The sequence below is a fragment of the Gadus morhua genome, chromosome 17 (genome assembly GCF_902167405.1).
Source record: "Gadus morhua chromosome 17, gadMor3.0, whole genome shotgun sequence".
In the NCBI taxonomy this organism is placed as follows: domain Eukaryota; kingdom Metazoa; phylum Chordata; class Actinopteri; order Gadiformes; family Gadidae; genus Gadus; species Gadus morhua.
In genome coordinates, this window is record NC_044064.1 from 3,861,412 (window position 1) to 3,885,145 (window position 23,734).

The 23,734-nt window shown below is 50.6% G+C and overlaps 2 protein-coding genes across 5 annotated transcripts; one reads left to right on the top strand and one right to left on the bottom strand.

The window, feature by feature from the left end:
• Window positions 1-2,632: 2,632 nt before the first annotated feature.
• LOC115529331 (la-related protein 7-like) lies at window positions 2,633-5,339 on the bottom strand. The gene is made up of 3 exons (XM_030337969.1): window positions 5,184-5,339; window positions 3,723-3,882; window positions 2,633-3,626 (listed from the first exon to the last, which is right to left on the bottom strand). The coding sequence occupies exons 1-3, from the start codon at window positions 5,280-5,282 to the stop codon at window positions 3,514-3,516; spliced, it is 372 nt and encodes a 123-aa protein (XP_030193829.1). The 5' UTR covers window positions 5,283-5,339; the 3' UTR covers window positions 2,633-3,513.
• Window positions 5,340-8,828: 3,489 nt separating this feature from the next.
• On the top strand, window positions 8,829-22,909 carry LOC115529328 (major histocompatibility complex class I-related gene protein). Of its 4 annotated transcripts, none has more exons than XM_030337960.1 (8): window positions 8,829-8,992; window positions 9,823-10,092; window positions 12,776-13,054; window positions 13,591-13,890; window positions 18,073-18,077; window positions 21,078-21,171; window positions 22,113-22,180; window positions 22,391-22,909. In XM_030337960.1, exons 1-8 carry the CDS (start codon window positions 8,938-8,940, stop codon window positions 22,400-22,402), a joined length of 1,083 nt encoding a protein of 360 aa, XP_030193820.1. In that variant the 5' UTR covers window positions 8,829-8,937; the 3' UTR covers window positions 22,403-22,909. The 4 variants fall into 4 exon arrangements, 3 of the variants coding, with proteins under 3 accessions (XP_030193820.1, XP_030193822.1, XP_030193819.1); XR_003973514.1 differs by lacking the exon at window positions 18,073-18,077 and adding an exon at window positions 21,423-21,450 and having other exon boundaries at window positions 8,830-8,992; window positions 21,070-21,171; XM_030337962.1 differs by lacking the exons at window positions 18,073-18,077; window positions 22,113-22,180 and adding an exon at window positions 21,423-21,450 and having other exon boundaries at window positions 21,070-21,171.
• The last annotated feature ends 825 nt before the right edge of the window (window positions 22,910-23,734 follow it).

The window sequence follows — 23,734 nt, forward strand, 5'->3', positions numbered from 1 at the left end:
TAATTGTGGGTCGGGTCATAAGCCAGTAGTTTCTGCCCCACTGAAATTTAGGGTCACCGCACGATACTGTTCGGCTTCCTAAACCAGGATGGAGTGCACTCAAGGTGAAATGTAACGTTAATTGCTCCCAGGTGAATCGTGACGTTCTCTAATGAAGGGAAATGTATGACGCATTACATCAACCAACGATCAACCAGTTTACTGAAATAGGTCAAAGGTGTATTTCATGAAGATATTTGTGTAATGTCGGTGAGAATTTGTGGCCCAACTGACAGAAACCTCAGGAGGTGTGGGAGGACTGCACCGTAATTCCTACAGCACTGCATGTACAGTTTACCCTAAGGAGATTGTCCTATGTTCACTTTTCTAATTTAGTTTTTTTCTTTGTGCAATGCAGTGCTGTCTTTTCGTTTCTGTATCGGAATAACATGGTCTGTCAACAATCTACAGTACAAACAGTAAAAGCGTAAATGTGAATCTTGTCCAGTCTCTTGCAATCAATCTCCCACTAAGGTGTAACTTACAATTTACAATAATTGTCATCAGAACTTTAGCCATAGTTTACATCAGAACATCCCTCCAGAGTACACTGTTATATTGACAACATCACTAAGAAATTTGACTTTTCCGTCTTATCTGTACACAATGACACAAGGACTTGTCATTCTGATGGCACTGACATGTTCTTTGACACAGACATTTACTTTTGAGAGATGAACTGAGGATTTTGAGAAAGAGACTGGCTTTCACAGGTAATACATGGTGTTTTGCTATTTGTACGAATTGTTTTGAGCAATGCACTTACTGTTTTGCAAATGTTGAGGATGATTCGAGAAATGTACCAAAGCCCCTGAGAAAAACAGTAAAGTCACAACCCATAGCCCAAGGGACCAGAACGCTCCAGGCAGGGCATCCACAGATGCCCAGCTAAGCCTCCAGGCGTGCCGATACAATCCCCCTCCTTTTGCTTCATAGATATCATACCGAACCTTCACCAAATAAAGTGAGTAACAAGTGATCCTGACTCAGCGACCCTTTTCCCATAGAACACGGCGGTACTCACCACAGGTCCACAGCCACCGTAGGCCAACCGCTCCGTGTCCCGCCGCACCGGCACCTCGTCTCCAGGCAACCAGCCCGCGCCTTAAGTCCAGCCTTTCAACTCCACCGTGTACACACAAATACAAAAGGTCCTCTCCTCGAAGACGCCCAGCAGCGTTGGTCCATCGGGTTACTTTCACTCACCGAACCTCACCTGCTGACCCAGGGACTCTCCGCTCAGTCTCAAACCAGGCCTCGACATTAACGGTTGCCCGCTTGCCCGGGGCAACCAAAAGTCATATTTGGGCCCTTCGACGGCGCCACCGACCACAGCTCCCAGTACCGGCCCCCCGCGGCCCGGCCCCGGAGGCCCCCGGCCCAGCCCGCCTGCCACCCCCCTGGGCCCCCTCTGACGGGGGTCAACACCGGCCACACGGACTCCAGGGGCCAGCCCTCCGGGACGGCCCGGTCCTTAGAGCCCGCGGCGGCCTGGGGGAGGAGCCCCGCCTCCTTCGCCAGCACCACAGAGTTCAGGGACCAGTACCGGGCCTGGCCCCTCCCGGCCCGGCTCCAGCCCCAGACCCGGGAGCACCGGGCCCCCGAGGGGGACATGGCCCCCCTCCTCTCCACCACCCGGGCCCACTTCGGGGAGCACCGCGGGCTCCAGCGGCCCCCGGGGGCGTGGCCCGCTAGGGAGGCCTCCGTGAGGTCCTCGGTGAGGTCCACCATGAAGGAGGACTTCAGGGCCTGGACCACGGTGCGCCGCCTCCCCGTGGCCCCGCCCCCGCAGGAGCTGGAGTGGCCCCGGGGCCCCTCCGCCCGGACCACCACGGCGCGCGCCTCGTACACGCCCAAGGCCGCCCAGCGCTCGCTGAGCTGTAAGCCCCGCCCCCGGCCCCCGAACACCGGGCCCCCCATGGAGAAGGCCTCCGTCTACAGGGCCAGCTTCACGGCCCCACGGGGCCCCGTGAGGGACGGCGCACCCCCCAGGGGTCACGGTGGGGTCATGGAGGTCAGGCTCAGGGACCGCCGCTCTGCTGATGCAATAAGTAATGAACCAGCTTAGGGGGTCACTGCAGCTGCTGACCTTTGACCCCGTGTTTATACCTCCGCACACGACGGGGTGCAAAGGTCAAATAAAATGATGTTTCAACTGCACTGTATTGTAGAAGAAAGAAAATGGTTTGTATTATAGACCACACTAATGAACATTTTCATGTGTTATTTTAATTATTAACAGCAAACTATTCAAATATTGTGTTTAAGCTGACATTAACAATTATTCTTAAAATGCACATATTGTCACAACTTGCACTAACTGTTCAAATAAGTTCGAAGAATGTATTTAAATAAAAAATGTGTTAAACCAGTCACTGCCAAAATGATACATCTGATGTTTGACGTTTATTGCTTTAAAAAAAATTGACTTTTCAGCGACCAAGAAATTGGATGCTTTCTCAACAAAGGCAGCCTTGTACCTTATATATACCCACAACATGTACGACTGGGAAAACATTTGACAAAAAGGCTCGGGCCATGATGATCTTCTCCGCCTTCGAGATGAGCTACGATTGACAGCACGGGAAGTTATGTTAGAAGTTATGTATGTTAGTGTGGAGAAAAGTCTAACATTTGTGTTGAAATATGAAACGATGCTACAAGAACATGGCCAACATGTCAAGTATTTAAAGCACAGGTATTAATATTAAGATGCCGTCAACAGGTAAAGGGGTGGTATTGTGCCACCAGGTGTGAGTGTGATTAGCCATGACAAGCCGTTTGAAGACCGGCCGTTGCCTGTGTCTTAGGGACATTAGTGATGGATTTCGTGATTATTTTCCTTGATTCAGTCCACGTCGGTCAGTTCGCCAAGAAGAATCGTTCAGAATCGTTGGTTCAGTCGCCTTTCCGGAAGCAGTCAACCATGGAATGCACGGTTCTCAGCTGATTCAGACTCAGCTCCTCTCCCTCGTTCTCAAACAATCGTGCAAACGGTCCTCAATCAACACAAAACGTTACAATTAAGTTCCCTTCAGCTGAGGAGCGCATCATGTTCAGAAACGGGATGTTGTTGCCCAGGCCAGTCCCTCTGCACCACTCTGCTAACTTATCACAGTGAACAGTGAGTCAGCGAGTTGGAGTCGAGTCTGGGAGAACGAACGATAGAGACGAAGGAGAGAGAACTGAAACGTGGAATCAAGTCGGTTCGTTCTTGTTAAAGAGTCGTTCCATTTAACTTATTTGGTCGCAAACGACCCATCACTAAGTGACATCACAAGTGGGCGTGTCCACCTAGACTTTTGCTGGATGCACCCCTTTAAGAAAACGCACATTCCAAGCCGCCATATTGGTTGAATCCCATTTGCCCACCGTACAATCTCATTGCCCACCGTATAACACACACACACATAACGACAATAGAGAGTGTTAAAGGAGATATCACCTGCATGCATTTCCAACCAGACATGGAGTTCATATTTGTATTTCTCCCAACTTTTCTGTCCCTCGTTTCTTTTCCCTCGGACGGTTCAACTTCACTTGGCGGTCCACCAAAATCTTCTGCCAATACCTTTGCTCATGATCACCTAAAGGAATTACAAAAAACATTAACGCCAAAACATAAACATGCGAGTGATGAGTCTTTGAAGAAACCGAAAGATCTCTGAGGAACCGGTTCTCACCAGAGAGCAGATCCAGCATCCAGCCGTGTTCCTTGGCGGCGGCCGAGCGGTCGTTGACGACGGCCTGGGCTTCCTCGGGGGTCTTGAAGCGGATGTGTCCTTCACTGTCTCCCTCCAGTGTGTCCACGCAGGCCACCATAGATATTTTAGAGAGGGCGTCCTGTAGAAATAAGAAAAGACAGACACTGGGATGGAGTCACGGTGCATGTGTCTAGAGCGAACATTTATTGCAGTTCATTAAAAATGTATCTGATAATTGAGAATGATCAGTCGTTACCAGGGCTGCAGTGGGCGGGGCACGCGGGGGGACGCCGGCCACACACTTTTTTCAGCATGTTACAAAAAAAAAAGAATATATTCAAAATGATATCTATATTTGTTTTCACTATGGCAGCGCCGTCTGCTCAGTGTGGTGACTGCAGGCCCAGCCTCTCTGTAAAGTGGTGGTAGAGTGGCGATGCTAGGAGCTTTGGTTACTTTGGATTTGCTCCATCAATGTGTTGAGTGACATGAGTGTTGGTCTCTAGACCTGTTGGTGGGCCTATTGTTTTAATACGTGGGGGAATGAGAAAGAAGCAGTATTATTAAACATGTTGATTTTTACAATTGAGATTAACTCAAGTTTCCATATTTGGCAAGTTACAACACTGAACTCACTGAACACTGAACAACTCTGAATGTGCGTGAACACGGGATTCCTTTTTGATGACGTCATACACAGTCCCCCCCCCCACTAAAAAAATCCCCACTACACCACTGCTGCATAGGGCGTTTGATTTAACGACAATAAAAAACATGCATTTGGCCGTAGTTTATCAAGATTATTTTACAATGTTGTGTTGCGTTGTGGTGTAATTAACTGTATTGCAAAGGTTAACAACAAACCTTTGACCCTGGCTCTAACTTTAAATTTGGTTTGTCATTGAAGTCAGATCGTTGCGTTTCATTGTGTACTAAAGGTGAGATTATTGTGTTGTGTACTAAAAGACAGGTTGTTGTATTGTGGTGTGTTGTGTACTAAAGTGGGATCATCGTTGTGTCGTGTACTAAAGTGGGATCATCATTGTGTTCCACAAAGTGAGATCATCATTGTGTTGTGTACTAAAGTGAGATCATCAGTGTTGTGTTGTGTACTAAAGTGAGATCATCATTGTGTTGTGTTGTTGTGTACTAAAGTGAGATCATCATTGTGTTGTGTTTACTAAAGTGAGATCATGGTTGTGTTGTTGTGTACTAAAGTGAGATCATGGTTGTGTTGTTGTGTACTAAAGTAAGATCATCGTTGTGTTGTGTCGTGTACTAAATTGAGATCATGGTTGTGTTGTGTTGTTGTGTACTAAAGTGAGATCATCATTGTGTTATGTTGTGTTCCCTAGGTGGAGCAGGGTGAAGAGACAACACCATCACCAGCGACATTCTCCTAAACTGCCAACACACTAAATGGCGTCCAATGAATTTGACCTGTAATGGTCTGTGTCCAAAGAGCGTCTTGTTCCAGCGTCTTGTTCCAGCGTCTGATTTCCTTCTGTGCGGCCGCTCCCAGCTTCTGGTTGAAAACATCTCAACCTTTCAGAAACACGCTGGGGTCACAAAGTTACACTAACGAATCATAATATATGAGATGGGCGGACTGGTCTGCCCTGTAAAGTTTGAAACTGGTGTACAAACTTGTTCCAGCGATGTCCGTATACCCGGATATCATCATGATCTGTCAATTATAGATAATATAAAGGCCTGTGTGTGAATCACAAGCTGAGCAGGAAGTTCTCTACGAAGTCAAATATCCTAACCTTTATGCCTCCTTTACTTAACCTTCGTGGAAAACGTCATCGGGTCAAGGGGAGAACTAAAGTTTACCGAAGTTGGACTACAACAAGCGCTCTGTCGATCCATGCATTCTTATCGTATTGATTTCAATCAGGTTGTCACCAACAGTGAGAATGACTTAGGTCGGATATGGGCACACACACACACAAACTCCACATCTACGTTGTTTCCTGGTAAAAGATGACCTAAATTGTGTATATATCTTGTCACATGAGTCTTCAGCAGTAATTGATAAATGTTCAGGCGCAGTAAACCGATATCCCGCCCGCGTCGCCTCGTCTGAACCCACGCGGGGAAGAGAGAGTCACTTTCTCTTTCAGAAGACCACGTGATTTATTTGATATCACTACTGATGACCTAGAAAATAAACAAACTACATTTATAGACTATTGGTCAAGACCTATTAATGAGACGCCTACATGGTTGGGTTCTCCAATGATATGCACATTTGAAGCGTTCATGAGCGAAAACATCCCACAAAATAATATCTCATAAAGCCGCCCCAGTTTAACATGAGCCACTCTGGCTCAGGTGAGGTAACCCCTCCCACTTTATGGCTTAGTTGAGATAACCCCTCCCACTTTATGACTCAGAAGGGGTAATCGCTCCCACTTTATGACTCGGATGAGGTAACCCCTCCCACTTTATGGGTCAGCGGAGATAACCCCTCGCACTGTCGCTCTGCATCCACAGATTGTGACTGCCTTCTAGTGGAGGAAATGAAAGCAGAGGAAGACGGGGTGGTGTACAGTATTATGAATAAATGTTGCTGTTTTAGATTATGCTTTATAATGCTTATAATGAATGTCGAATGGACAGACTGGTGAGGAGTGCTGGCTCAGTAGTGGGAACAGAGCTGGACTCTCTGGTGACAGTGGCAGAGAGAAGGACCCTTGACAAACTGCTGTCCATCCTGGACAACACCCACCACCCTCTGCATGACACCTTCACCAGGCAGAGGAGTGTTTTCAGTGGCCGACTGCTGTCCCAGTCCAGCTCCACTAATAGACTAAAAAACTCTTACGTCCCCCTGGCCATCAGACTGTACAACAGCTCCCAGTAAAGGCAGGGAGGACAATAGATAACAACAATGGACATTTTATTTATTTATTCATTACATATTTATATCTGTATTTTTGCACATCCATCTGCACTGTTTTTACGTGTGTTTTCGGCTGCTACTGGATACTTGAATTTCCCCCGGGATTAATAAAGTATCTATCTATCTATCTATCTATCTATCTATCTATCTATCTATCTATCTATCTATCTATCTATCTATCTATCTATCTATCTATCTATCTATCAATCTAATGCCACTGTTACTGATAGTTACTGATGTTATTATCCAGCTTTTGCTGTTTCGGGTGGATAATTCTCTATGTAATCTAAATCTGCAGTTGGTTTATAAAATAACCAATGTGAAGTTACGAATACATTAGAGTTACACGTAAAGCAGCTGTTGCTGTTTTAGGTGGATAATGTGATTGCACCAAACCATTAAATAAATTAAGAATTTTAAAACATTCTGTTGAATGAATAGTTGTTTTATTTTCACACTAACAGTTAACGTTAAAACATACAGACGCAGGCGTATCGCCTCCAAATGTATGCTGGGTAATAAATGTTTTAATCGCATAGCTGCCCACAGAATCGATGCGTCCTCGTCAATCACTTGTCAACAGTGCAGAATTCGGCTAACCACCCTGAGCACTGAGCAGGTTATTAAAGAGACACAATATTCAAATTGTTGACATTCTATGGAAAAAATAACATTCTAATTGCTAAATTAACAAAAAGTCAATTTGAATATGAAATAATATGTGTGGATAACAGAGCTGGAGACTTGAGGCTTGACTTGACCTGTGAGACTGGACTCTGACTCCCTGCTGTGAGAAGGGACTCTGACTCCCTGCTGTGAGACTGGACTCTGACTCCCTGCTGTGAGACTGGACTCTGACTCCCTGCTGTGAGACTGGACTCTGACTCCCTGCTGTGAGACTGGACTCTGACTCCCTGCTGTGAGACTGGACTCTGACTCCCTGCTGTGAGACTGGACTCTGACTCCCTGCTGTGAGACTGGACTCTGACTCCCTGCTGTGAGACTGGACTCTGACTCCCTGCCGTGAGACTCGACTCTGACTCCCTGCTGTGAGACTGGACTCAGACTCCCTGCTGTGAGACTGTTCTGGACTTGGCCAACTTGAGACTTGAATGCTGGGAGACTCGGGTCTCTCTCTCTGGACAAGAAAGAAAAGATGTGGTCAGATTCCACAAGGGCTGTTTTAAACAATCAGTGTATCATATCATCACTGCATGCATCGTTAGTCTGTTGCATCGTTATTCCAATAAAACAATGCTTCCAAATCCATCCCTTCTTTGAACTGGTCTGCTGCCAGCCCTGATAACGGGAATGACTCCATGCAGGCTAAGATAGGCCTAGTGTTGATGATGAATCGAATATCGGAATAATAAAAAATATGACAAGAGAGCGAAGTACGACAGACAAGAAGTGACACAACAACAAGCAAATATATCATTGACTGAAGAGTGTCCGGGAAGTGTGTGTGTGTGTGTGTGTGTGTGTGTGTGTGTGTGTGTGTGTGTGTGTGTGTGTGTGTGTGTGTGTGTGTGTGTGTGTGTGTGTGTGCGCGTGCGGTCCGACGCCCTGACCAGCGTTACTGTGACTAGAGTTCATATTTCTTATGATCTTCCTCCACCAGCGTCCTGATATCAGATGTCTTATGCTGACGGACAAAATACACACACACATACACGCACACACTTACACACACAGCTATATATAACACACACGGACACGCACATACACAACACACACACACACTCACCAATCTACGCACATACACCGACACATTTAGCTGAACTGTAAATATATAAACATTACATTGATGAAGATTAGATACATTATGATGAACATAATGTATATCTAAACCTTATATCTCTCTGGCCATTATTTATAAGTGAAGATAATGTATAGCTGAACATGATATTGTAAGAACAATTATTTCAGGGTTGCATGAAACTTGATCGCAGTTGTGTGTGTGTGTGTGTGTGTGTGTGTGTGTGTGTGTGTGTGTGTGTGTGTGTGTGTGTGTGTGTGTGTGTGTGTGTGTGTGTGTGTGTGTGTGTGTGTGTGTGTGTGTGTGTGTGTGTGTCTGTGTGTGTGTGTGTTTAAGTTAGTTTCACTTCAGGTTCTCCTGGTAACTAATGACGTCAAAGCCATAATGAATTCCTACTGGTCCAGACCGGCCTCTCCCTCTCGCACCGTCTCTTGTTTGCAGGTTTCCTGGTCAGTCCGTCTGATGCTGGAGTCGGAGTCGCGTCTCTGTGGATAATCTCATCGATCTGTTCTTCTGATTGCATCGATATGAAGGCGCTAATAGGGCTGCTGCTGTTGGTCTTTGGTCACGATGTGTCCTCGGGTAAGATCGATTACAGTTTTTAAGTTTCAAAATGATCTTTCCAAATGTTTCGTTTCTGGTTCCGGAAGAGACGCTTAGATTCCCTAATTTCGTTGAAAAGCATTTGATTATCCTCTCTAATGAGTTTAATCCACAGCATTATTCATATTTTACTTTGTATATTTAAACTAGGTTCAACTGTGAAAACGAAACCAGCGCACTGGATTGATGACGTCGTTCCAAAATGTACAATCTATTATCAGATCAAAAAATTAAACTTCAGTTAGGAGGGAATCCAATGTGTACTTTAAGTCTACTGTTAATCCTAATTATTATATTAACACTCATAACAATCTTATTATTAACTCGTCAACGTTCTTGGAGAATCATCACGAGCACGCACACACACACACACACACACACACACACACACACACACACACACACACACACACACACACACACTGCTATCAATATGTCATGAAATATAATAATTATTTTGCTATAGTAATTATTATCATTCCAATGATAGCAATCTGAAGATAGTTAAAATGCCGTAATCGAATACAGAAATTCACCAATATACTTTGAATTATAAAAACATTGGAATAGTTATTTAAATAATCGTTTAATATTATATAATGGATAGTATTAACCTGTCTGTCTCTCTGACTGTCTGTCTGCCGTGATGAACTGTATTAACCTGTCTGTCTGTCTCTCTGTCTGTCTGTCTACCGTGATGTACTGTATTTACCTGTTTATCCGTCTACCATGATGTAGGCCTACTGTATTAACCTGTCTGTCCGTCTCCGTGATGTACTGTATTAACCTGTCTGTCCGTCTGTCTACAGTGATTCACTCTCTGCAGACTTTTGAAACGGCGTCGTCTGGACTCTCAACCTTCCCAGAGTATGTGACTGTTCAGATGGTGGATGAGGTTCAGGTTGAGTACTATGACAGCAACACCCAGAGAATCATAACCAAACAGGACTGGGTGGACCAGGCCAACGAAGACAAAGTCCCAGACTACCTGGAGAGGGTAACTGAAAGGAGAAAGGGTGACCAGCAGGTCGCCAAAGCCAACATGGGGACTCTGAAGAAGCGCTTTAACCAGACAGGAGGTACGTTTACATCTAATGTCTGACCTCTCACATGGAGATAGACATCATATAACCCCAGAATAAAGTTTAACCATACTCCCACACACACACACACACACACACACACACACACACACACACACACACACACACACACACACACACACACACACACACACACACACACACACACACACACACACACACACACACACACACACACACACACACACACACACACACACACACACACGGCCCGGACGGTCGCAGGGCCCGGCCGTGGCCCTGCACCTAATGTCACAACTTGCACCAACTGTTCAAATAAATTCAAATAATGCAATTAAATTTCACTTTTTAATGAACCAGTCACTGCTAAATGATACAACTTATGATTGTCCTTTATTGCTATAAAAAATATGGACTTTTCAACAACCCTGAAAAAAATTGATTCTAAGATTGTATTCAAAAGGACAAAATGGCAACTCCAAAATACAAATACAATTAAAGTCACAGAAAATGTTACGTGACATTTAGTTAAAGTAGTTAACGTCTACTAATATTATAAAATCTCCCCGCAGTGAATAATCAAGTCACATCTTCTTTAATCAAGGAAACTATTTGCGGGTCTACCGGCTGCATTACCGGAATGTAACCAGCAGGTGGTGATGCTGTGCTGCCGTGTTTCTAAGCAGAATATTTATTCCAGTCTGTTGGTTCTTCATTCCCCAATACGAACACACACACACACACACACACACACACGTCCATAAGTATGTGTATATATGTATACAAACACACAAGCACGCACACAGAAGCATCTCATCTGTGTTTGAATGTATTGAATGACCAGCGCACAGTAGCCTGTATTCAGTCTTCCTGATTCAGCGGGGTCCCTGTCCCTGCCCTCAGCTCCTCTGAACAGCGATGCTCCTTTCAGTGCAGCAGTTTCCTGGTGCCGTACGTTTTCCTCCAGATCAGAAACGCGTCTTCCTACAGTTCAGCAGACATGTCTTTAACCCTGGAGGTGATTGGGACTGTCTGGTGATCTGTTAAAGATAACCTCTGAACTGCTGAGGGAAGCCTCCTCTACATATCCACGGGTAGGGGCTGTAGGGTGGAGTAGGGTGGAGTAGGGGGTGTAGGGTGGTGTAGGGTGGTGTCGGGTGGTGTAGGGGCTGTAGGGTAGTGTAGGGTGGTATAGGGGGGTGTAGGGTGGTGTAGGGGGTGTAGGGTGGTGTAGGGGCTGAAGGGTGGTGTAGGGGCTGTAGGGTGGTGTAGGGGCTGTAGGGGGGTGTAGGGTGGTGTAGGGTGGTGTAGGGGCTGTAGGGGGTGTAGAGTGGTGTAGGGTGGTGTAGGGTGGAGTAGGGGCTGTTGGGTGGTGTAGGGGCTGTAGGGTAGTGTAGGGGCTGTAGGGTAGTGTAGGGGCTGTAGGGTGGTGTAGGGGCTGTAGGGGGGTTAGGGTGGAGTAGGGGGTGTGGTGTAGGGGCTGTAGGGTGGTGTAGGGTGGAGTAGGGGCTGTAGGGTGGAGTAGGGGGTGTAGGGTGGAGTAGGGGAGTTAGGGTGGAGTAGGGGCTGTAGGGGCTGTAGGGTGGAGTAGGGGGTGTAGGGTGGTGTAGGGTGGTGTAGGGTGGTGTAGGGTGGTGTAGGGCGCTGTAGGGGGTGTAGGGTGGTGTAGGGTGGTGTAGGGCGCTGTAGGGGGTGTAGGGTGGTGTAGGGTGGTGTAGGGGCTGTAGGGTGGTGTAGGGGGTGTAGGGTGGTGTAGGGCGGTGTAGGGGGTGTAGGGTGGTGTAGGGGCTGTAGGGGCTGTAGGGTGGAGTAGGGGGTGTAGGGTGGTGTAGGGTGGTGTAGGGTGGTGTAGGGTGGTGTAGGGGCTGTAGGGTGGTGTAGGGCGGTGTAGGGGGTGTAGGGTGGTGTAGGTGGTGTAGGGGGGTTAGGGTGGTATAGGGGGGTGTAGGGTGGAGTAGGGGGTGTAGGGTGGAGTAGGGGAGTTAGGGTGGAGTAGGGGCTGTAGGGGCTGTAGGGTGGAGTAGGGGGTGTAGGGTGGTGTAGGGTGGTGTAGGGTGGTGTAGGGTGGTGTAGGGGCTGTAGGGTGGTGTAGGGGGGTTAGGGTGGAGTAGGGGGTGTAGGTGGTGTAGGGGCTGTAGGGTGGAGTAAGTGGTGTAGGGGGGTTAGGGTGGAGTAGGGTGGTGTAGGGGGTGTAGGGTGGTGTAGGGGGTGTAGGGTGGTGTAGGTGGTGTAGGGTGGTGTAGGGGGGTTAGGGTGGAGTAGGGGGTGTAGGTGGTGTAGGGGCTGTAGGGGGTGTAGGGTGGAGTAGGTGGTGTAGGGGGGTTAGGGTGGAGTAGGGGGTGTAGGTGGTGTAGGGGCTGTAGGGGGTGTAGGGTGGAGTAGGTGGTGTAGGGGGGTTAGGGTGGAGTAGGGTGGTGTAGGGGCTGTAGGGTGGTCGTGCTCTGAAGAGGCTCCTGTATCATTTTAAACTAATTATTATCCTGTTAACCATTCTACATTATCCAGGTGTGTGGTGACTCCATCACATAAAGACGGCGTGTTCTGAAGAGGCTCCTATTTGTAGTCTTTGTGGTCTCACGTCCTTTAGAGTTCCTGCAGAGCTTCACCCCAACAGTTAATGGATCCCTCTCTCCCCCTCCCCCTCTCTCTCTCTCCCCCTCTCTCTCCCTCTCTCTCCCCCTCTCTCTCTCTCTCTCAGATGTCCACATTTTTCAGAGGATGAATGGTTGTGAGTGGGATGATGAGGATGGTACTACTGAGGGTTATGAGCAGCATGGTTATGATGGAGAGGACTTCCTATCGTTGGACCTGAAGACCATGACCTGGGTCGCTCCAGTACACCAGGCTTTCCCCAGCAAACTGAGATGGGATCACGATACAGCTTGGAATCAATACGTGAAGAACTACCTCACCAAGGAGTGTGTTGATTGGCTGAAGAAGCTCCTGGCCTACGGGAAGAGCACTCTGCAGAGAACAGGTAGAGTCACATGACCTGGTGGGCGTTGACGGACTCATGTCTCTGAGTCCCTGTTCTCTCTCTCTCCCTCCCAGGGGCGGCCCCAGCACATTTGGCGCTCTAGGCGAGATTGTTGAGGGGGGGGGGGGGGGGGGTATGGAGCGATTGTTGACGGGGGGGGGGGGGGGTATGGAGCGGATGTTGACGGGGGGGGGGGGGGGGGGGGGGGGTATGGAGCGATTGTTGACGGGGGGGGGGGAAGAAGTATTCTTTTTTTTCGGGCGCATTATTTTGCGCTCCCCCTCTAGATGGCGCTCTAGGCGGCCGCCTAACCCGCCTGTAGGGAAGGCCGCCCCTGCTCCCTCCCCCCTCCCTCTCTCCTTCTTCTCCCTCCCTCCCTCCCTCTCCCCCCTCTCTCTATCTCTGACCACCCTCTCTCTGACAAAAATATTTTAAAAAAAGTCCTAATGTCTTGAAATAAACCATCGAGACTTACATGACAAGAACACGTGTTTAACATTATAAAATAATCTCTCTCTCTCTCTCTCTCTCTCCAGAGCGTCCGCGGGTGTCTCTGCTCCAGAGGAGCCCCTCCTCCCCAGTGGTGTGCCATGCTACAGGCTTCTACCCTAACAGGGTGGTGGTGTTCTGGAGGAGAGACGGCCAGGAGCTCCATGAGCAGGTGGACCCCGGGGAGGTCCTCCCCAACCACGACGGGACCTTCCAGGTCAGCGTGGACCTGGACCTCACGGCCGTCCCACAGGAGGACTGGGGGAGGTACGAGTGTGTGGTCCAGCTGAAAGGCATCGAGGACATCTCCACCCCCCTGGACCCCGCCCTCATCAGGACCAACAGGGGTAAGACTGGTGTTGGAGGAGATGGAGGGGGGGAACACATGTCTCACCCCCTCCACCTGACCTCATCCCAACCACTGCCAGGGGCCTCTACCCAGGCGCTTCGGTAGACCGGGGCATTCGAGGCTATAGCCCTGGTTCTTTTGGGAATAGCCCCGGATCGCTGTGCCGTCAAAAATAACATAAAAAAACATAATAATGATGAAAATAGCCCCGTAGAGTTTAGTTCTTTGTGGTTGCATTACCAGCAGACGCAGATGCAACATTGTAGACCGTGAAAACAGAAAGATTCGGACGTGTCCATATATGGGCAGATCTATAAATAATTTGTTGCAAAATGTTGCAAATTCAACGTCGGTATTCTGTCTTCTCTACGCACAGCGCGTCTCGTCGACATTGCTGTTTCGTGCTGTTAGCCTTTTATTGAGATCAGAGAAAGTTTAGAAGGACAGTAATACAATATCTTTGGTAAGATGGATATAAGAAGAGAGACCCGCAGTGAATTCAACCAGGTCCACTTCACATCGGGTAGGTGCATGACAGTGGTACCGTAAACCTTCAACAGACCGGGATTTATTTTTTTCAATCACGGAACTTTCGAACAAAACTCTTGTTCAACAAAGATGGGAAATACTATCAAATGTATTATTGAAACCAGTATGAATATTACCGTACATGTTGACCAGGCAATCGAATAACACCTGCACGCATGCTCACACACACGCGCGCACACGCACACGCACACACACACACGCGCGCACACGCACACACACACACACACACACACACACACACACACACACACACACACACACACACACACGTAATCGGGAGAGTCGGGAGAATTCCCGGTGGGCCGGTAACGTTCCGGGGTGCCGGGCTGATTACTGCGGGATATCAATATTGCGTTTTGTGGCATTCCCCCGGTGCCACGCCCCCTGTTCGGGAGAGTCGAGGCCGGGATATACCGCCGGTGGCCAACAGCCGGCGACATACCCCGTCCTCCGGAGAGCCGCAATCGGGGAAACGAGGAACACCTGGGCGGGAGGCACCCAGGAGTTAAAAGGAGGCCACCAGCCGACAGAACGAGGAGAGTCGAGTGGAAGAGAGGACGACGCAGAGGACCGAGACCCCGCACCGTGAGCCGCACGGCGGACACGTGGACCACGACTCGAGCAACCCCCCGCCTTGGATGTACAGCGTGCGCTTGAGAAACTGTTTGATACCGAGTGCAATAAACCGCCGTTTGAGGCTTTGGACCCTCACACCCTGCCTGGTCCTTGCTTTGAGCCTTCCTACCTAACCGAGTTACCACGTATGGTGGAGGATGCGGGCAACTCGGTCCACGCACGGCTCCCGGTAAGGACCCCACCCCGCTTTGGGCAGTGGCTTTTCGTTTTTGGATTTTTTCTTTTTTTTTTCCCCGGTGCGGCTCCTCCGTTCGCGGAGGTGAATACCCGCGGACGTAGATGCAGAACCCCGGGACAGCCGCAGGACCAGCCGGCCCGAGAGAGTCGGACCCCAGCCTGGCCCTGCTGACGGAGGCGGTGCTCCGCCTGACCCAGCAGGCCACCCGCGACCCGCCGATCACCGCCCCGACGAGCCGGCTCACAAAGCTAGGACCCGACGACGATGTCGAGGCCTACCTAGAAACATTTGAGCAGGTGGCAACCCGGGAGGGGTGGCCAGAGGCCCAGTGGGCCTGTATAGTGGCCCCGTTTCTAACCGGACCCGCCCAGCAGGCGAGTCAGGACCTCAACCCCGGGGACGCGGGCCTATATCCCGCACTCAAGGCGGCCGTCTTGGCCTACTATGGACATAGCCTTGCTGCGAAGGCCCTAAATTTCCACGAGTGGACGTTCGACGTCCGAGGACTCGTACGGACCCAGGTGGCCCACCAATGTCGGCTAGCCCGGAGGTGGCTGGTGGACGGAGCGGGACCCAGCCCCGTGGATCGGGTCGTGGTGGACAACGTCGTGCGACAGCTGCCCCCCGACGCCCGGAGGGTGCTGGCCCACCACCACCCTGAGACCGTGGACGACCTCGTGCGCCAGCTGGAGAACTGGCAGGTGGCCCAGCGGCTGGCGGCGGGCCCGAGGCCCAACCCCCGGGCAACCCGGAGAGAGACTCCAACACCGCCGTCGAGGACCCGGCCGTCCACCCCGCCCCGAGAACGAGGGGAACCCGAGATCCGGCGCTGCTACCACTGCGGACAACGGGGACACCTGGTCCGGGACTGTCCCGACCGACAGGACGTCCCCATGCCCTCCGCCTGCACTGCCCCGAGAGACCGCCCCACCTGTATGCTGGCGACCTGCTGGACACAGGGCGACAAGGACTCCCCCACCGTCCCCATCAAGGTGATGCACCAGGACACCCATGCCCTGCTGGACACGGGGAGTGCCGTGACCCTGGTGAGGGCCGACCTAGCCGGGGGCAGACCGGGAACCCCGATGCAGGTCTCCTGCGTACACGGCGACACCCGGACGTACGAAACCTGCCACGTGGTAGTACGCACACCACAGGGGGTCTTCGTCGCCCGGGCCGGGATAGTACCGACCCTTCCGGTGCCGTTCCTGATCGGCCGGGACTGCCCCATCTTCACCCGCTTCTGGAGCTCCATGAGGGGGAACCGAGGGGGACGAGAGCTGCACCGTCCCGCCGGCCGAAGCGGACGCCCGGCCCAGCGAGGGGCAAGGCGCCCGCCGACGCGAGAGTCCGGGTCGGAGTCCGGACCCGCCCCGACGACCGCCGCCGACCACGGACCAGCCCTGGGAGCGACCCGCCGACCGACCGCCACGCGGACCGAGACGGACGACACGCCGGGTTCCGGAGGAGAGGGTCCGTCGGCACCGGGAAGCCCGCCCCGGTCTACCGGGGACCAGGTACGCCCGGTACCGGGAGACGGAGCCGGGCCCAGCTCCGACACCGTTACCGCCTCCGAGAGGGGGAACACCCCCGAGGAGCCCGAGAGCTCCCCCCTAACTGAGCTATCGGACTTCGCCCAGGCCGGGGGGGAGAACTCGGCTCGTCCGGGACAGTTCGCTACGGCCCAGCATCGGGACGATGCCCTGCGGCACGCGTGGGGACATGTGGTCGCCCACGACGGTCAGGTGAGGGACTCAGTGAGCCACCTGACCCACCCCCACTTCTGCACTCAGCGGGGGTTGCTGTACAGGGTCGACGTGCGCGGGGGGGAGGTAATACAACAACTGGTGGTACCGCGACCCTACGTGTCGAAGGTTTTGTTCATGGCCCACACACACCTGCTCGGCGCACATCTGGGCATGGACAAAACGCGAGAGCGGGTGGTGGCGCGGTTCTATTGGCCCGGGGTTCGTAGAGACGTAGCGCGTTACTGCCAGGAGTGTCCCGACTGCCAGCGCGTAGCCCCGCGGGCAGTGGAGCGGAGCCCGCTCATACCGATGCCCATTATTGAGACCCCCTTCGAAAGAATAGCGCTGGACATTGTAGGACCCCTCCCCAGGACGAGCCGGGGTCATCGATATCTCCTCGTCATATTAGATTATGCGACCCGATACCCCGAGGCCCTCCCACTGCGTGCGGCGACTAGCAAGGCGGTAGCCCGAGAATTAGTGCTACTCTTTAGCCGGGTGGGGCTCCCAAAGGAGATCCTCACCGATCAAGGCTCGTGTTTCATGTCCCGCGTAGTCAAGGAGCTACTAAAACTGCTACAGGTCTCCCAGCTCCGGACCTCGGTATACCACCCGCAGACGGACGGGCTAGTCGAGCGGTTCAACCAGACCATCAAACGGATGCTCAAGAAGAGCATCGAGGCGGACGGGAAGAACTGGGACCAGTTACTCCCCCACGTCCTCTTCGCCATTCGTGAGGTGCCCCAGGCTTCCACGGGGTTCTCGCCCTTCGAACTCCTTTATGGGAGGAGGCCCCGTGGAATACTGGACCTCGCGAAGGAGGCGTGGGAGAGTCATCCCTCTCCACACCGGACCACCATCGAACATGTGGAGCTCGTCAGGGACCGAATGGCCAAGGTCTGGCCCATAGTCCGAGACCACCTCACCCGTGCACAACAGGCCCAGGCGCGCGTGTATAACAGGGGGGCGCGCGTGCGGAACTTCCGACCGGGCGACCGGGTCTTAGTGCTGGTTCCAACCAGCGAGTGCAAGTTTCTCGCGAAATGGCAGGGGCCGTACGAGGTGGTAGAGGCCGTGGGGCCCGTCAACTACAAGGTGAGGCAACCCGGGAGACGCAAGCCCACCCAGGTGTATCATGTGAACCTATTAAAACAGTGGCGGGGTGGGGACGACCCCCCCCTACGGGCCCCCATGGCCTTGATGGTTCGGCCCGCGATCCCTGAGGTCCCGATGGGGACCGACCTCAGCCCCGCACAGAGACAAGAACTCGGGGAGCTGGTGCTGCAGAGCCGGGACGTGTTTTCGGACGTGCCCGGGCGGACCTCGGTGATCTCTCATGAGATCCGGACCGCTCCGGGGGTGACGGTTCGGATCCCGCCCTACCGGGTACCCGAGTCCCGGCGCAACGCCATCCGAGCCGAGGTGGAGCGGATGCTGAAACTGGGGGTAATTGAGGAGTCCCGTAGCGCCTGGGCTAGCCCTATTGTGCTGGTGCCCAAGCCGGACGGGACCCACCGGTTCTGTAATGACTTCCGCCGGTTAAATGAAGTGTCTGACTTTGACTCCTACCCCATGCCTAGAGTAGACGAGCTGATCGAGCGGCTGGGGCCGGCCCGGTACCTGTCCACGCTGGACCTAACCAAGGGGTACTGGCAGGTCCCCCTGGCACCGTCGTCCCGGGAGAAGACGGCCTTCGCGACGCCGGGGGGCCTGTTTCAGTACACTGTCCTGCCCTTTGGTGTCCACGGGGCCCCCGCTACGTTCCAGCGGATGATGGACCAGGTCCTAAGGCCGCACAGCAGTTACGCCGCGGCATACATCGATGATATAATCATCCACAGCGCCAGCTGGGACGAACACGTCAAGCACGTGCGGGCCGTGCTTAACGGCCTACGGGCGGCCGGGCTGACCGCCAACCCTGCAAAGTGCCGGTTGGGGCGGGAGGAGACGGCCTATTTGGGGTACCGGGTGGGGAGGGGGAACGTGCGACCCCAGGAGGACAAGGTGGCGGCTATCCGGGAGTGGCCCCAACCCCAGACCAAGAAGCAGGTGAGATCGTTCCTGGGGCTGGTGGGGTATTACCAGCGTTTTATCCCGGGGTATGCCACCCTAGCCTGCCCCCTGAACGACCTCACCCGGAAGGCCCTCCCGGATAGGGTCCAGTGGACGGAGGCCGCGACGAGGGCCTTCGAGGACCTACGGGGGGCCTTATGTAGTGAGCCGCTACTGGTCACCCCTGATTTTAACCTCCCCTTTACCCTTCAAACAGACGCGTCCGAGGTGGGACTAGGTGGGGTCCTGTCCCAGGCCCGGAACGGAGAGGAGCACCCGGTGACCTATCTCAGCCGGAAGCTCCTCCCCCACGAGTGGAACTACAGCACGGTGGAGAAGGAAGCGCTGGCCATTAAGTGGGCCGTCAACAAACTAACCTACTATCTCCTAGGACACCAGTTCGTCCTGGTGACGGACCACGCCCCACTGAAGTGGATGGCCACCGCCAAGGACACGAACGCACGGATAACGAGGTGGTTCCTGTCCCTCCAGCCCTTCTCCTTCACCGTGGAGCATAGGCCGGGGCGGGAACACACCAACGCCGACGCTCTTTCCCGCCGAGATGCGTGCGGGGGCTGGGCCCCGCGCACGGAGGGGCATAGGCAAAGGGGGGGAGTGTGTGGCATTCCCCCGGTGCCACGCCCCCTGTTCGGGAGAGTCGAGGCCGGGATATACCGCCGGTGGCCAACAGCCGGCGACATACCCCGTCCTCCGGAGAGCCGCAATCGGGGAAACGAGGAACACCTGGGCGGGAGGCACCCAGGAGTTAAAAGGAGGCCACCAGCCGACAGAACGAGGAGAGTCGAGTGGAAGAGAGGACGACGCAGAGGACCGAGACCCCGCACCGTGAGCCGCACGGCGGACACGTGGACCACGACTCGAGCAACCCCCCGCCTTGGATGTACAGCGTGCGCTTGAGAAACTGTTTGATACCGAGTGCAATAAACCGCCGTTTGAGGCTTTGGACCCTCACACCCTGCCTGGTCCTTGCTTTGAGCCTTCCTACCTAACCGAGTTACCACAGTTTATAAAAGTTCCTTGCAACGCCGTCCGGCAGCCTGAGCTGTGCAACAGCAACCTCTCACTCACTCAACACACGCAACACTCACAAACTGTCAACGGAGGCTTAAAAGTTAGGAGATGTGAGTATTCCTAGAGTGCCTGGGTCTACGTGGAAACTGCTGAAGCTACTGGGTAGACACACAGCTCTCCGGATTAGCTCAGTGCAGCAGAACACGGTGGATTGTGGGTAAATGAGTTCTATGAATAGGGCTAAGCTCAGATCAGTCCCTGATAGGCCTTTCACACCGCCGCAAAATCGGAGCGCTATTTCGGAGCTAGAGCCAGTGTTTTGGTTTCACAACGCCAGAGAGACGGCTCTGGCCTGTAAAGACCGGTTCAACTCCAACCCCAGGATTGAGCTGGGCTAGAAAGAGAACTGCCTTTACGCCAGGGGCAGGGGGCGGGGGTTATCCTTACCTTCATAAACAGGAAGACCAACGAAGACCGGCATCTTTAAAAACACCGAAGTAAACAATGGACGTGAAGACGAAAACGCAGTGGACCGTGGAGGAGACAACCTGTCTCCTTGGATTCTGGTCTTCTTCAGAGGTCCAGAACTAGTTAGAGGGAGCAACCCGGACAAAGGCTATCTTTGAACAGCTGCAGCCGTTTGCAGTGACGTGATGACGTTGCTCTCGTCGGCTCCATGGCTGGCTCTGGCCGGTGTGAAACCAACTGGTTCATAACTGGGATAAGGCTGGAACCAGTTTTGAACTGGCCCTAGCACCAGCCCGGAACTGGCTCTTGGTTCTTTTTGGTGTGAAAGGCCTATCAGTGACCCTGAGCTCCAGAACAGGTTCTATATAGAGGAATATTGAGGCTGTGTTAGTTGTGATTGTACCATCACGTGACCATAGACATGTGGTTCAATGATGGAGGGATGGATGAGGGAGGGTCTCTGTCCAACATCTATTATTAAACACCTGATTTTATTTTCTTAATTTACCTTCAGGGGACAAGAGTCACATCCTTGCTTTCATCCTCACTGGTGTTGCTGTTCTTGCTGTTGTTGCTGCTGCTGTTGTTGGAGTCTTTCTGTACCGGAAGAGGAATAGTGAGTGAATCAAACTCTCCAGGAGGACTGACACCTGATATCCACCTGCTCCTACTTCCTGTCCCCTTCCTAGACTCTGATTGGTTGTCTTCACACACTGGTGGTCTGGTTGTAGGAACCTCCACCTCTGAATGATGAACCTCCTCCAATGTCGTGTCCATAGAGATGTTGTGGCATTAAGAATATGAAAGTCTAATAACATGAGGATATTCTCCACGGTTACAACACTAATCATTTCTCTTGATCCTTAGATTACGAAAAAGCGTCACAAACCAGTTGGTGAGTATAATTTGTTTTTACTGCTCTTACGATTAACGCCACTACCAACACCGAGACCTTGGTGACTTGTCTAGCTTACTGGACTATACAGCTCTATAGATCTAGATACATCTAGCTTACTGGACTATACAGCTCTGTAGATCTAGATACATCTAGCTCACTGGACTATACAGCTCTATAGATCTAGATACATCTAGCTCACTGGACTATACAGCTCTGTAGATCTAGATACATCTAGCTCACTGGACTATACAGCTCTGTAGATCTAGATACATCTAGCTCACTAGACTATACAACTCTGTAGATCTAGATACTGTACATCTAGCTCACTGGACTATACAACTCTGTATATTTAGTTACATCTATTCATCTTGCTCACTGGAAAATACAGCTCTATAGATCTAGAAACATCTAGCTCACTGGACTATACAGCTCTGTAGATCTAGATACATTTAGCTCACTGGACTATACAGCTCTATAGATCTAAATACATCTAGCTTACTGGACTATACTGCTCTATAGATCTAGATACATCTAGCTCACTGGACTATACAGCTCTATAGATCTAGGTACATCTAGCTCACTGGACTATACAGCTCTGTAGATCTAGATACATCTCGCTCAGTCATGACTTCACCTCCTCCCATTCTGCTACTTCCCAGATTCTGACACCAGCTCTGAGAAGACTGAGGGGCAGAAACTGGCTCCTGAGTACCAACCTCTGTCCACAGTCAGTATTTCATCACTTTACAATACTTATTCTGTAATATATTTACAGTTATATTTATTTATCACAGCAATAGTGATGGTAATATTTTAACACTACTTCATCACAATAATAGTTGAACAGTACTTCAACACAGTTATATGTTAACAGTACATCATCAAAGTGATAGTGTGTTTAATGTTTAATGCTGACTTGTGCTTCCTTGGTGTTTAGGGTCAAAGTTAAATCATGAAGAGGCTTCTCACGTTCAGCTTCCTAAACCAGGATGGAGTGGAACGCTGTTCATTTATAATCCTTACTATCAGGCTTGGGACTTCAGCTAACTGCAGAGTCTGCATTTGCTAAATTACAATATTCATACTGTATTTTGATAACAATCATCGATCTTTAAGAAGTGTAAATGAATTACATCTCTATTTGTGATGGATTTGTTTAACTCTGCCGCTTAACGTTATAACCTTTTAATTATCTTATATTGTTTAGTAATATTTAAGTTTCAAATAATGTTCAAAGATTCTGAATCAAGATTTTGGACGGTGAGATTCGGTTGAGTTTCAATACAATAATCGATTAATTTAATGTGTTTCCTCAAAATATATTATTTGAGAGTTCTGCTAGCTAGAGAATTGCATTGCTGCATAGTCTACCACAATCGTGCTAGCCTGCTTTAGCCTTGATTCTCTTTGTTGATTCTCTTTACTTGGGTTATTCTGTCAATAAAATACATAAAAATCGTTTTGCCTATTTAATATGCTTATTGTTAGGTTAGGTTTACATACTTTGTTTAGAGTTGAGGTTTATTATTAAAGGTGAATCCTTAAGATAAAATTGACAAATATAAATTCTAATTGAATTTAAAATATGAAGTTGAATTTAAAAATACAGAAATGAATAATTAAAAATTATTAGATTAAGTTATAAAAAACTGAGAAGCGATGTGATAGATATACATTCACAAAAACATTTAACTGCATTTATGATTTTAGGTTATTTAGATAGGTATTTTTAGCCTTTCATTTATTCAGTATTTGATAATATCCTATGATATACAATATGAAAACAATTATACCAATGTAAATAGCTTCAACATCATGCAAACAGATAAATTCTTTCTGCAGATCAAATAATAAAATGTATAAATCCTTATTCAGTTCCCCACCCAGCTAGCGTGTAGAACCAAGATGGCTGCCGGGTGATTCAGGCCCAGAGCTGATCTGACCTGTCCATGGATCTGACAGGTTTGGAGACAGTCTGCCTGGGCGACCTGATTGGCTGCCTTGGTCACATGGTATAATGAGTTTTTGGCTCTGGAAAGCCCGGTAGCTGCAGCCTGGCTTCCCGCCATCCCTTTGGATTTGCACCATAAATGTGCTGAGTGACATGAGTGTTGGTCTAGACCTGTGGTAGGCTAGGCCTATTGTTTTAATATGTGTGGTAATGAGAAAGATGCAGAATTGGTAAACATGTTGATTTTTACAATTATGATTAGCTCCAGTTTCCATATTTGGCAAGCAACACAGATCAATCTTCTTCTGAATGTGTGCGTGCCTGTGCGCG

Bases quoted from the DNA above. Each gene is read 5' to 3' on its own strand.
- LOC115529331 (XM_030337969.1), bottom strand. From the start codon at position 5,282: ATGTTTTCAACCAGAAGCTGGGAGCGGCCGCACAGAAGGAAATCAGAC. The intron at 3,883-5,183 runs GTCAAATTCATT...TTATTTCTACAG, and splicing joins TTGGACACAGACCATTACAG to GACGCCCTCTCTAAAATATC. The intron at 3,627-3,722 runs GTGAGAACCGGT...TAATTCCTTTAG, and splicing joins GATGCTGGATCTGCTCTCTG to GTGATCATGAGCAAAGGTAT.
- LOC115529328 (XM_030337959.1), top strand. From the start codon at position 8,938: ATGAAGGCGCTAATAGGGCTGCTGCTGTTGGTCTTTGGTCACGATGTG. The intron at 10,093-12,775 runs GTACGTTTACAT...TCTCTCTCTCAG, and splicing joins GCGCTTTAACCAGACAGGAG to ATGTCCACATTTTTCAGAGG. The intron at 13,891-21,069 runs GTAAGACTGGTG...ATTTACCTTCAG, and splicing joins CCTCATCAGGACCAACAGGG to GGGACAAGAGTCACATCCTT.